Raw genomic sequence first — 14,041 nt, forward strand, 5'->3', positions numbered from 1 at the left:
CGGGAGCTGACAGCAGGCCAGATGTTCCCTCTCTTCTTCACCCAAAAGCTGCATTGTTGATGGTTTCCCAAAGTCATTTCAAATCTCGATTTGTTGGACACAACACGACAAAATTGCTTCTCTCGAGTCTGTGTGCTCTAATAACACGTCTACTTTGTTACTTGCTATGACGACTCATTAAACCTTACATAATACACTGGTGTCAATCTCAATAATAAAATGTTCCTATTCATAGTCATTTGCTTAATATGTAACCTTTGTTCTCAATAAATTTATTGAGAACAATGTCCAAGGTCTACAATCCATGCAAAAATCAAGCTTGGCCCTGACAATCATCCCTGCATCTCTCCATGTAACGCCATCAGCTCGACCTTTGGGGCCTGGGGTCAGGCTCTTTGGGTCTGTCAAGTGTGACTGGCAGTAATAACTCACAGCTCACAGACAGGTTTAGGCCACGTCCACACTAATGCGTTTTCGATTGGAAACCTATTCTCCCGTCCACGCTGAGACGGCGTTTTCAAAACGCTCTCAAAAGCGCATACATACGCACACACACACACACACACACACACACACACACACATACATACATACATCACAGTGTGGACAGCAAAAATGGAGACTTTCTAAAATGATGATGCATGTTAGTCATGTGATGCAGTCATGTGACTAATTAAACTACGATATCGGAGGGCATTATACAGCAGTTATTTTGTCTGACAGCCCTGTTAAAGATTAATATCAGCCTGTACATGCTCCAGAGAGCTTTTCTTCAAATTCTTTAATTCTCACTCGCTTTTGCAACTTTGTACTTTTGTGTTACTCGCAGCAACAACTCCACCTCGTTGTGAGTCCATTTAAAAAACTCGCTGCTTTTCCTCCACATTTTGCTGCAACACTAGTGTGGACGCGGCGCGCTTTCGGAAGGAAACTGTCCGGGCCGGTGTGGACGTAGCCTTAGAAATACGAGTTTATATAATGATGTACGTCGTTGTTATATCAAAATGTAAATAAATGATCTGCCTCATAATAACACATAAACCAGTTTGTTATTACTCTCAGCCTTAGTGAGATTATTATGTGTGACAGTTAATAAGACATCAGTTTGTGGGAGTTTACTTTGTGTGTCTGTGTGTTGTTCGGGGCAGATAATACTTACTGAGCACCTGCAAAAAATTAATTAAAGCATGCGGTGTGTGCTCGCTTCTATTGAGGCTCTTCAGCACACAATAACATAAATAAATCTTATTATTGTCGGAGATATAAGGTTGGACGCTGGAACAATATTGCACGCAGCTAATACGAGTCTTATCTATTTGCCTGCGTTTCGGTATGCCTCACATATTTTGTTATGCAAGCTGTGTACACAGATAAAAGCTGCACCCATTGTTCTGACTATGAATAGGCAGAGTTTACAATGGATTTGGACGCTGACACACAGAGCAAATCCATTTAAAAAAAAATATATGCTCGCCGAAGCAATAACTATCAGCCGCAGCAGTGTTTAATCTGTATCGTGTTAAACTATTGGCAGGTAAACGTATCGTCTTTGAAGACGGGGAAAATCTAAAGCTTTCTAAATTAAACACTGACAGCAGGGTTTTTAGTCTCATGGCATCAAAGATGAAAACTGCTCATGTACAATTACAGCACAAATCAAGAGTCAAAACCAGCACGATCATACTTAACACAGACACGTTTTTCATCTCACGGTTTGTACGTTCAGTAACAAGCAACAGGGGCCCAACGTGAGCAAGAAGCAGGATGTAAGGGAGGCTCTCCTCAGGGGCAACGGGAGGTTATTACCGTCATAACGTCCGAAAAATAATTAGTTTATTCTGCATTTATTAGCCATTTTTTTAGTTTTTACCTGATGGGCTGCTTAAGCTCTACAGGCTCCTAATCAGTGCGTGTACACTGTACTGCATTATTCTAATGATATGAGCAGCCAGAGTACTGCCTGCATGCACGAATGCAGCAACTGATTAGAAATTCTTGCATTATCCAGCTGAACACATTTGCATTTTATTCTTGGGTTGATGAGGTGGGTGGAAAAAGGAACACACACACGTTTTCTATCGTCTCACCATTACGCCAACACACATGCTGGAGAGGACTCACGCTGCCCACCTGAGTCAAAGTGCCATTTCAACAAGTGCCCACTTAAATCCACCTACATACAGGTTCTGAGGTGCAACTTACCAAGGCGTCCTTGAACACAGTATTATAACACCAGAACAGTCCATGTGACTCGTTTGTTACCCAACAGCTCGAGCTGTGCAAATATCCAATAATATGTACTGTGTCCTTATTTCATATAATTTATAACATGCATATATCCACATATTGCCTTTTGGTTAGTGTTAGATAGCACAGGTGTGATACCATCCTGCAGTAAATGACTCTGAAGTCCACATCCAGTGAGTAAACTTTATTTTTTCCAACCTTATCTTGTTCAAAATAAATAAAATACTAGCAGAAGCTGCAGATTTCTGGATCAGAGTGAAAAAAGGAAGTGAAAGCTGAAATCTGTGAGAAGGATGAAACAGTTGTAAACTCGTGGAGAAGGGTTAACGCGTTATACGTAGTGTAATTAAACATTACAGGGTCGCATTGAGAGATCTGATATACGACTGTTATCAGGCCGGCAGTACAGTTAGTTTACACGTGATACCCAACCTTTGACCTCGAGAGCACAAGTCTTTCTATTAAAAGTGTAATAACAATGATTTATGTCACCAGTGCTTCTAACAGATGCTGCAGGTCCTTCACATTATGCTTAACATGACTGGACCAGTGGAAAAATAATAATAATGAAGAGCAAAGCTCAAATCAAACAACTCTACTTGAAGTGTAATTGTATTCCTTTATTGTTTTGATTAACTTTTGAGCGCCTCATGCTGAGACAGATCTTAATACTGACGTCAAGACACAGACGTGACAGCTGGAAGTGCTGATGCACACCATGGTGATGAAGCTCTGTGGTCAGCGCTTCAGTCAAAACTTTATTAAACATTAGGAAAATGTGATCCTTGTCTTGACTGTCAGCACACAGTAATGGTGGCTTCAGAGAGGACACTGACTTTAATGTTTACTCCAAGCTTAAACACAACTGTAACCTGACTACGCTGATCCACGAGGTTTCACCTCATTACGCCCGACCTCTGTGCCCACATGCGGACTTCCGGACACGACAAGGACAGAGTTTGTTCAGAGTTTCCAAAAAGGTGTGTGCAAATACACAGAAACGTATGCACACATGCAAACGCCTCAATCTGTGACTGGCTAAGTGGCAAGGGGCAGACAATAAAGGACTGCAGGCCATCTGCATGCTGCTGCGCGTGAAGAAAGCCCACTGATTAGTTCACCTCTAATGGGCTGCCTGTGTTTTGAAAGGAGGAAAACACCTGCCAGTTAATCATTAGGTGCCTCATCTGGGCAGGGAGCATTTTACTTAATTGGACAGCCGACAGAAGAGCGGACAGATTCATGCAGACGGGTGTGGCCGTGCAGCTCCGCAGAACTACGAACGAACTCTCCATCCGGGCTTGCGTTCAGCCATCTTTATGAACAGAGAGGAAAAATGGAAAAAGCAAAAAAGACTTACAGTCCCCTAAACTTCAGTATTAAAAGGTGTTACGAGCCATCATGGGCAGAATTTACAGGCATACATATTCAAAAATCTTCCAGAGCAATGTGCAGGTCGTGAATCAGACTGCAGGCTGCTCGATAACTGCTGCGCGGGTTCTCCTAAACTGATCAATATGTACTGCACGGCTCTCTGGCCTGGCATCAGCCACTGTTTATTCGTAATAATTATAATTAAGATGGGAGCTCAACAGTCAATTAGCCTACTTACAACATTACAGATAGGGGACCAGCTGCAGGTCTGCCTCCAGCTGATGTACACACATCACAATTTGTCTGGGGACCAAAGGAGCAGGTGCGAAATACGTTTCCACCTGCACGCCATCGATGTAACTTACTCTTACAGCAAACACACACCCGGTATACACAGAGTGAGGCAACAACAACACAACAGCACTAACCAATAGTAACGAGTTTTACAAAATCCGTAATTGTTCTGAACCACCTGAAGTCGCACATCTTCCACCACCGCCCAAACGCACCAGCATCGAGGGAACTGTCATTTATACGCATCATTGTGTAACTGCAACAACTACTGCGTGTGTTTAACATGAGCCGACTCAGACTGTACATAAGACTGACACAGCCTCTCTGACATCACCTGATCTTCAGCATCAGCCATCGAGGAGCCAGAAGTGACCACGGCATGATGCCGTCCATTTGTGTTTAATGCAGCTTCGTGCTTCTGGATCTTTGGGGCCTCCAAAGAACTGCGACCTTGTCTGCTGCAGCCTGTTCTGAGCTTCTGACTTTATACCGTATCAAGTGTCTAATGAGGATCAGAGATGAGAAGAGGACGATTATACAGCCCCCTGTAGTTAGCTTAATTAAAGCTCAACACTGAAGGACGTCAGACCCGCCCAGTCAGTGTGCTAATATTCCTGCAGAGGCTAAATGAGTTACCAAAAACAGGAACTTGTGTTTTAAAATTGGAAACGCTGCAGAGAACCGAGAGTCATCTTTAATCTAAAAATATTAGCCGGACACTCGGTTCTCTAGAGTCCATAAATATTGTGCATTCGAGAAGGAAAAACTAAACAAAGCAAATCATGATGCACGCTCATATTGGCTTATTTCTCCTGCTCCGCTCTGGCCTCGCCTGCACGGCTACATCACAGCAGAGTCCCGATCGACGCTTAAAAACAATAAATACAAAAACAACCCAGAAGCAGACTGAGTGGACGCGGCGTGCCGAGTGTGTCGTCAGCTCTTTAAAAACAAAAAGGCGACTCCTGTGACTGAAGATGATTTCCTTTGTGTTTGGGAAACACTGCTCTGCTTTGAATACCAGTCAAGTCAAATCTATTCAAATAACAACATTCAAATGAATTTGTAAACCACAGCTATCCAGCTGCATCGAGCACGTTTTTCATCTTTTCTGTGTGTAAAAGGGGAAAAAAAAAACTAATGTCAGTATGGGAAACATTCAGCTGCAAGATGGAAAGAAGTGAATGAAGCCACACGCATCGCATGACTCAAACTGACCTCCTGAGGTTTTAGTACATTTACATACATTTTGTAAAATTTCTGTCAAGTGCTGGTCGCCCGGGCGGACGCATGTGACCACACTGAGGGTTTAATATTACAGGAGATCGATGCTGTGCTGCAAAGCCGAGTCCAGATGGTCCGACTCGAGGATTAACATCAATTTATGAAGCATGTTGACACAATCTGCCTTTGACTGGCTTTTGAGCTCTTCTTAAAGAGTCTGTCCCATTAAAGAGGCCATGATCTTTAGTGAGCAATTATCCATACGTTGTATTATTCTTGCTCCCTCTGCAGGGATGCACGCTTTGATGCTTTTTGCAGAGCATGAAAAGAAAAGCTTGTAGCAGAGCCTCTTTCTGGGGCTTCTGCCTGCTGCATATCGCACATTTTTTTATTTACCATGAACCTTTTGACCTGTACAGAGTCGCAGTTTTCAAAGTTTCAGGAAGATGAGTTGAAACCATGCATTTTTCTCAAACATGCACGGCTGTCTTTTTACAGCAATAAACCCTTTCAGTTCATATTAGCAGTGCAAACGGTCTGCTGTTCAGCCCTGTGCGATGACCTAAATGATCCAGTGGAAATGCAGTTAAGAGATTATTTTGAAAATCTTGCACGCTGCCAAAAATCAGTGTTGTTGTTTGTAATGCTCTGATAATCATGCTGGCCATTTATATTTCTGGCTACTTTCACAGTTTGACCGTGAGACTCGCGGCTCTGATGATTTCCATCTTTAACATCCTTCAAAATAATGACAGAAGGATACAGGGGAACGTTTATCATAAAGGGGTTGAACGGCAGTCAAAGTGGAATTCAATGATGAAAATGTTAAAGACAAAAGTCGACAGCAGGATTTCTTGAGCCTCTCTGTGTGCGGTGAGAGGAGAGAGACGTGACAGGCGCTGACCAGCGAACAGGAGGGGGGAAAGCAGCTTGAAACTGTGTCGTGTCGGCTCCGGCTGTAAAGTAAAGCCAAAGAGTTTGCTTTTGTCTGCAGGGAGTATGTCTGCTCTGGGACGAGAGCACTCTCGCTCCTCCAGTCGGAGTCTCTGAGGGCTTCTGCCGCAGCCCAGAGACACAGCGGGCTAATTGACGAGTGCCGAGCTTTGTTTTGTCTTGGCACAGTCGCAGCAGTGCTGACTTAATGTTGCCAGCGGACAGATGGCATGCCACGGCACTCAATGGCCAACACTCCCCATACACTAGTTAGGGTCCCTCTGATCTCAGCACCCCCACCTCCTCCATCCATCCCACTGCATTAGTCACTGGGTCCAAACCGATAATCTGCAAAGAGCTTCTCAATACCCCATCTTCAAGAGACAGATGACAGTTTCTTCTCACCACATCAAAGCTAACAAAGCCTCAAAAAAAGTCCTTTTTCCAAACCAAATCTAACCTCACTCTCTTTAATTTACATTTATACGCTCGCCGGGTGTGAAGAGGACCTTAGAGCTGGACTCACATGTGTGGGCTTAATTCGTAGAAGTTCCTGTTGCGATACTCCTCTACTTTCTCTGGTGTGTAGATGGGCAGGGACCTGTAAGGGTTCATGGAGATCACCACGCTGCCGATGTATGTCTGAAGGGAGAAGGAGAGACAGAAAGCATTAGCACCAATCCACAGGTTACTTTCTCAGTCTGCACAGCTTAACGCCGCCGTGCAGACGGGCAGTCTCTGAATCAAAGGGACGGGAATTCTGCTAATGTCAGCGTTTCTCAGACAGGTATTCTTAATGAAAGCTCGTGATGTGTGAAGTAAAGCTGAAGACGTGTGAAAACAAGGAGAAAAACGTTTGTGGGCTGAGCAGAGTCATTTAGCTTTAGTGCCTAAGACAAGCCTGGAACAGCTGCCGGGACAAAAAGTCCAGATGAGACAAACTTCCTGCTCTGATATTACAAAAACATCAGTCACCTGATATCAAAGGAAAATGCAAGAACATCCAACCTCAGTCATTTTTATTAAATCAAAGAAAATCAGTGTTTTATATAAAATGGAACAAATTCATGTAACATCCAAACAAGTCCAACAAATCACACTCATCAGAAATGTCTCAAAGCGAACGCAACCGGCTATCATCTCCATCATCATCCTCCTACACGGCAAACAGAACCTTTCAAGCATCAACCTGAAACATTTTCTCTGCTCTCTATGGTAATGGCTGTTGCATAAGCCACTCTGACGAGAGCGGAGCACGGCCTTCCCTGTGGCAGCACCGCAGCCTCCCACTGCCTCTCGTTCAATAACACACCAGAGGCGGCACGAGTGCAGGGGATGTGCACAGAGGCAACGAGAGATGCAAATGTAAACAAAAAGTCACGTGTTCTGAGCAAAGGCAGAACACGTGCACGCAAAAAAAGAGAAGCATTAAAAACCTGAAACTTTTTTCCCCACTCGGCCTTTTCAAGTCATTAAATAAATCACAACTTGAGAGGAGCTTCATGCTTCCTCGTGGTTCAGCTCACACATCAGAAGATGTACGAAGAGCTTTGAACTGATGGGACTAAAAGTTCCCGTCACCCCACAGTGTCTGCTGTGTTTGTCCCGGGATGAACAGCAGGGCATCTGCTCCTACGTAGTTTCCTTTTTCTAAATACTAAGACCTCGATGAAGCCAAAGACATTCACGCTCCTCCTCGACATGAAGCTTTGTTTCATTATTTTGGAAAACCTGAAAACCTTTTTTTTCCAGCTGCACTTTGCTGGAGACGCTTTTTTACTTTCAGGCAACAGTTTGTTTCTTTAACGTCGTCACGCTGAAATCCTCAGTCAGCCTTCTGGAGACTGGGAGTCGTCATGTCCCCAACTATATCCCCTTAGCATAACACTCCCTCCTCCATTTCTACAAGTGGGAGTACTGGCCAACATACTGGACCTCCATCTCCTTCACATCTGACTGAACACGGCACGCTGCACATCCGGTTTCTTTTTGTGGGCTTTTGGAAAAGTTTTATCTTGTATGTTTGTGCCAAAGATCAAGCAAGATGTGATTCTTTTATGTTATGCAATGTCCTTCACACTGCATGAGCTGTCACAGAAACCGTGATTTCCTCTAACGACGCCTGTGCCGAGGCTGATTTTCAGAGCTCGATTGTGTGGGTAGCTCACCATCTGTAGCGTCTTTTCAGAAGGATGAAAAATGCAGCTCTGATTAGTGGGACAGCGGTTTGCTCTGTACCTCCTGATTACTGTCGTACCTGAGCCCGTGGTGATTTTCAGTTGGTAGCACATCTTCCTGCATCTTTTGATGTCTCTGACGATCCTTTTCAAAGCCGAGCTGCGATGCAGAAATGCAGAACGACGCAGGCCCGGCTTATAACCACATCGATCCATTAGGTAAACTGGAACTCGCAGGCTTCTTCAGATTCGTCTTAACGATCACGGGGTTTCTACTTTCTAGGCGTGGCTGTAGCTCAGGAGGCGATCGGAGGGTTGGTGGTTCGATCCCTGCTCCAATCTGCATGCCTGCATATTTTTTACATTTATATACTTTGGTGTTGTTCATGAGATGAAGAAAGTAGGATGTGTGCACAATCAAGACACTGTATGAATTTCTTTATCAATAAATCCACACGCAAGGAAAAGACGCCATCACATCTAATCAAGTTATTGTGTATGAAAGTCTTCATGGTTCCTCTGAGCCACACAATAACAGGGACATTTTTCCACAGTTACAGACGCATGATGTGCTGTCCCTCTGACAGACAAAGCCATGTTTCTTCTGCTATGAGCTGTCATATGATAGTTTGGTGTGGGGGATGGGCCCGTTTGTAAGGAATGATGCCACATGAGGGAAAATACATTTGCAAGCAAGGACTGCACACCGCAGATTTATTGGGTAAGTACAGGTTTTAGTGCTTCTGCTGGTCATCGCTCTTGAGGTGCAGCTTGAGCAGATTTAGGGCTATGTGATTTACCTTTCCATAAACAGTCTATTTTTATTTGCAATCCAGGCTAATATTGCATATATGAAGTGGGTTTAACTACTGTAGCCACATCATTTAGGTAAGCACCACACAGGGAAAACCTGAGTTTATGGTTTCAAAATGTCACCACAAAGGCTTCATCTTCAGATCACAAAAATCACAGTAACTTTTTTGAATCTAATTATTTTGCAGAAGAAGGACGATTAGCGGACAAAGCATTTAAAGGTTAGGGTGGCAGCGATATCTACTGAACTTTAACGGTTTCCAATCTTCACTTTTGGCTGAATTCTATTTTTTCTTCCTTGGAGTGTGAGAGGAATACATACGTAAGTCGAGATGTAACTCACTACTTTTCACATTAAGTAACTTAATGACAGCCGGTCATTCCTTTCTTCATTCATCTCAGGTTTGAGTTTCTCTTCATGGCTCTTTAGTTTTACAGCCAGCTAACTCAGGGGTGTCCAACTCCAGGCCTTGAGGGCCGGTGTCCTGCAGGTTTTAGATGTGTCCTTGATCCAACACAGCTGATTTAAATGGCTAAATGACCTCCTCAACATGTCCTGAAGTTCTCCAGAGGCCTGGTAACGAACTAATCATTTGATTCAGGTGTGCTGACCCAGGGTGAGATCTAAAAGCTGCAGCACACCGGCCCTCGAGGCCTTGTTGCCCAGCCCTGAGCTAACTGCACTCATGGTGTCACAGCTCAGTGTTACACACAGGTAGTAAAATCCCATTTAGCTCAAAAAGTGCACAACATCTAATCAAAGTCGAACTAAGCGACGTCTCCTGGGAATACAATGTTAATGATGAATAGCAGAGGGAAGAAAACAAAGACAGAAACAGATCCTCAGCTTATCAGCGTGAGGCAGTACCGTGCGTTTACCCAGGACGTCCTCACAGCTCCGTGTTCACAGTAACACTCTGGTGTTTGTATGCAGGGGAACGAATATGAAGAAAACAAACAAACAAACAAAACAGGGAACTTCCAACTTCTTCACCACTGACAGAGCTGAAGAAGAGCATTGAGAATAACCAGACATATTCTTCACACTGAACATGGCCGCCATCCTACAAAGCAGAAGAATCGCTGCCACAACATAAAGCCCAGAACCAATTGTCTGATACGGTGGATACACTTCAACAATCCCCTTCTTCTACAGATAAGTCGTCAGCTAGACTGCCGGGCCTTCCTTCCTCCTAAGCTCTGGATTTCATGCCTCATTTGAGGGCACTGACTACATTCCTCCGTGATTTGATTTATTGATTGGTTTCTTACTGCGGTCTCTGTTTCTGTACTACTTGTATAGCCAGCACTGAAATAAGTGAAGCATGGGAGGAACAACAGAGTTATGAAAAGTATCTGTGCATTTCCTAGGAGAAGCCTTCTGCAGCGTTCAGAGCGAGAGAGTGAAGCAGTGTTGTTGCTCTGCTACCGAGCCCGTCTTTTTCTCCACGTTATCTGAAGTCAGTGTTATTAAGCCTTGTTGATGTAGGAAGCAGCAGACTTACATAGATCTCACTGTGGTCAAAGCGCTTCTTCAGGTTGCCAAGGAAGGAGTCCTCAGAGAGGGGCTCCAGGAGGACCATGTCGCCGACCCCAATCATATTGTCTAGAAGTGACGTCTTCACCTCCATCTTGGCTGTAGTCGTCCCCCCCTGCAAGGATATAAGAAGGAAACATACATTAGAGACTCATTTAGAAAAAGGGGAAGGCTCTGGAGTAATCCTGGTGGGCCTTTATATCGTAGAGTGTGCATGAAGCACAGAACTGCATGTTTTATATGGAAGAAAAAGCACTGAATGCATCAGCCTTGTGTCTCCTATCAGATCCTTTTTTTGCCTTTGTGTGCATCACGTTCCAGCAAACTCGTCAGAGGCGTCCTCTCGTTAGAAAACAAACAGTCCTAAACTTAGCCAATGTAAATAAACTCAGTGCAGGGGTACACATGTGTGGAAGGCAAGAGTTTGCCTCCAGAGGCGGAGCGGGGCCTTTTGATTGGCTAATAGGTCTCCTTCTCCCCTGTGGCATGCCAGAATGTCCCATAGAAACTTACATAACTAAGCAACTTTGCCCCTGACTTGTGGGTGTCTGCTCAGCTGGAGTCTCCTCCTGTTTCGGGGTTTCCTACGAGTCCCATGAACTCCACTGGAGAATTGTACTTTTCTCCTGTGCTGCTTTGCTTGCTGTGATATAATATTCGGCTGGAAAAGAATCCCGGCTGTGACAAAGACTGTGCTGCGGCTGGCAGTTTTCAGTCCAGTCTCCTTTGGGAGAGTAATCCCAACGCCACAGGGCTGGAGATAAAAGAGGGGCCTGGGATGCATTCAGGGCTTTGCTGCACCAAAAACCTAATGTCTGCTGTTGTGACAGACTGCCCACACAAGACCAATAGATGAGGCCATGCAGTCGTCTATTGTTCGCCGGTAGGACAGACGTCTCTTTCTGAATAGTCAGAACGGATCGTGCTCTGAAGCAAATGAAAATATGACAGGGGCATAATGCACTGTGATGTTTTAGACAGCATTGGGAATGAAGGAAGCGTCGTGGGTGGCAATCAGAAGCAGCCCGAAAACGAGGCGACGTCTGACACTCAAAACACAGAAACAATATCGTCGTGCCTCACGGACACAGACGCATCTTCAACCGTGGATCCGATACGTGACTGGAAACTGTTGGAGGTGCGGAAAAGGAAGGGGCGGATATTTCACCAAAAAAGAAGGAAAAACAGATTTTTCAGCTGTCAAACCGACTTTTAGCTGCAGCGTAAGAACAGCACGACTTTCTGGAAAAAACTGGAGACTTCTATTTCACTTTTTCCCTGGCTTGTGTTCCCCCGCAGGGCACACTATTATTGGCCCATAAAGAAGCTGCCCAGTTCTTAGCAGCAGGCAGGAGTCTGTTTCCAGCAGCACTCGCTCTCACACTCAGCACGCAGACAACTTTTAAAGACTGAAAAGAAAAAAAAACGATGATGGATGAAAAATTATTTAGGAAACCAAGACATTTGAAATGCCTCTAATGATGTCATCAACCCCATCTCGGTTTAGCAGGCTCCAGTAAGGGGAGAAATGTGTGATTACTTAAGTATATATATTTCATAAGTAGGTTACTTCCTCTTGGCCTGATGGCCTCGTGCCAAAGCAGCCCCAGCGATGGCTCGAGTCGACCAGCTGCTCGAGTGGTTTGCAGCGCACTTTAAAAATATAATTACTTACATTTGAAACAGTTGCAAAATTCTTTGGAGGCATGAAAAACAGCAGTCAGTTGTTCTGTGATCTCAGCCCATATGCTGCTTATGTGTAGGACTTTATAATGCAGCCGCTCTGCTGCAGCACTGGTGCTTTTCAAATCAATAAATATCATTTTGGATCATTTCCACATTTCAGAGAGGAGCAGACTTCCTAAAGCCTGCACGTGTAAATAAACCAAAGTTTACAAAACACCTAATACTCCTCTGTAATTAGTGAGCATCCAGAGCATCGGGGATTTTGTACTAGCCTGCAACAATCAATATTAGTCAAACCAATTACACCAAACCAGTTAAATACTCATCTACTGCAAACTGATTGCCCGGTCGGTCATGGCTGCGAGTGCAAAGCCACGCCACACTGAAAGTCTGCTACTAAACACGAGTGTTTAAAGCAGGGAGCTTATTCGTTCTGAGCAAAAGCAGATTCTGACGCCTCGTGTTGACCTGGGAGATAAAGCTGCCCGAGTGCCAAAAATGTGGCATCTGTCTGCATCTTGGACATCCTCGGCTGATAACCCACTACCCCACATTTAGAAGTAGCTTCCAGGCAGCCTGTGACAAAAATCCCATTAATGGGAATTGCTGCCTGCTGCTAAATGTTGTACTACATCCAAGAGAGGGAGAATGAGAGAAAACCTGACGGCTTTGATTAAACTCCTGGGATTATCCTTACTGCTGTGTGGGAGAGAAATGGGGGATAAAACTTATATCATCTATACTGATAAACACGAAAAACACTGACGTTTGTGGTTTGTCACAGATGAAGGGCAAAAAAGAAGATTTTTTAAAATTGTGGTTGATATAAACACACTGATTTAATCAGCCTAAACCTGAATGACCTCGTATTAACCTCTGCCAATTTCCTCGGAGTAACCAGATTAGTAGTGCCCGGCTTTGTCACTCTCTCTCTCTCTCTGGTGCTTTTTGAATTTTGCATGTTTAAGCATCAAATGCCCCGGTATGGTTTAGCTGTCATTCATCTCAAATCTAGATCAGCGATGCAAGGCTGTATCTCACAGTCACCTTTACTGAGCGCGCTCACACTGGCACAGCGCCTGTGTGCAGCGCGTGGCTGTGATTACACATCATTTCAATTTGGCGTATTACACCAAAAACATCAAAACTTAAAGTCTCCCCCGGTTGGAGCTCCGCGAGGACGTTACTGCAGATGTAACACGAGGACTTTGAGTGATTTGCTAATCGAAGCATAATAACCACTTTTTACTAAAACTTCTCGGGGCGGCGATGTTTCATGACTCGTCATCAGCTGTCGGTGACGTGCTGCAGACTCAAAGCCATCCAGCGGCACTGCCTTAACCCCTGCTTGTTAACGCAGCATGAAGCTTGATGTGCGGAGCAGATAGAGCACACCCACGACTCCGGGCCGCCTCTGACACAACTCTCAGAATTAATTTCTAAATCAGAATTTCATCTACGAGTCCATCAGATTAAAGTGCTGCATTAAGAAGGAGCAAAGTTTCTGTACAGAAAAATAAAACACGTGAGAGATTTTATCATCTGAGATCTGATAGTAATGGATGCATGTCGCAGCAATAATATGAGATGTGCTCTACTTTGTGCCTCTGACATTGACCTAGATTTCTCAGTCAGATCACGCTATGGGGGAAACACGAATACAAAAATCACCATTAGAAGTACATTTAATATTTACAGGTCCTGATGTTCTTTCTGCCCTTCAGAGAGAAAAACGAGTCCAAACAAAGGTCAACAG

At 44.3% G+C, this 14,041-nt stretch overlaps 1 protein-coding gene across 6 annotated transcripts in view; it reads right to left on the reverse strand.

The window, feature by feature from the left end:
* Nucleotides 1-14,041, reverse strand: part of myo1b (myosin IB) — a 51,149-nt gene that overhangs the window by 32,856 nt on the left and 4,252 nt on the right. For 4 of the 6 annotated variants that reach the window (XM_040027775.1, XM_040027781.1, XM_040027780.1 and 1 more), the window contains exons 2-3: nucleotides 10,568-10,714; nucleotides 6,599-6,714 (exon numbers count right to left, since the gene is read on the reverse strand). In XM_040027775.1, the coding sequence (XP_039883709.1) occupies nucleotides 6,599-6,714; nucleotides 10,568-10,693 (242 nt within the window). In that variant the 5' untranslated portion in view covers nucleotides 10,694-10,714. Of the gene's footprint in view, nucleotides 1-6,598; nucleotides 6,715-10,567; nucleotides 10,715-14,041 lie in introns of those variants that run through there. The other 2 variants (XM_040027778.1, XM_040027776.1) reach the window with 1 other exon arrangement.

Source organism: Simochromis diagramma, unplaced genomic scaffold, assembly GCF_900408965.1.
Source record: "Simochromis diagramma unplaced genomic scaffold, fSimDia1.1 OVJJ01000343.1, whole genome shotgun sequence".
Lineage (NCBI taxonomy): Eukaryota > Metazoa > Chordata > Actinopteri > Cichliformes > Cichlidae > Simochromis > Simochromis diagramma.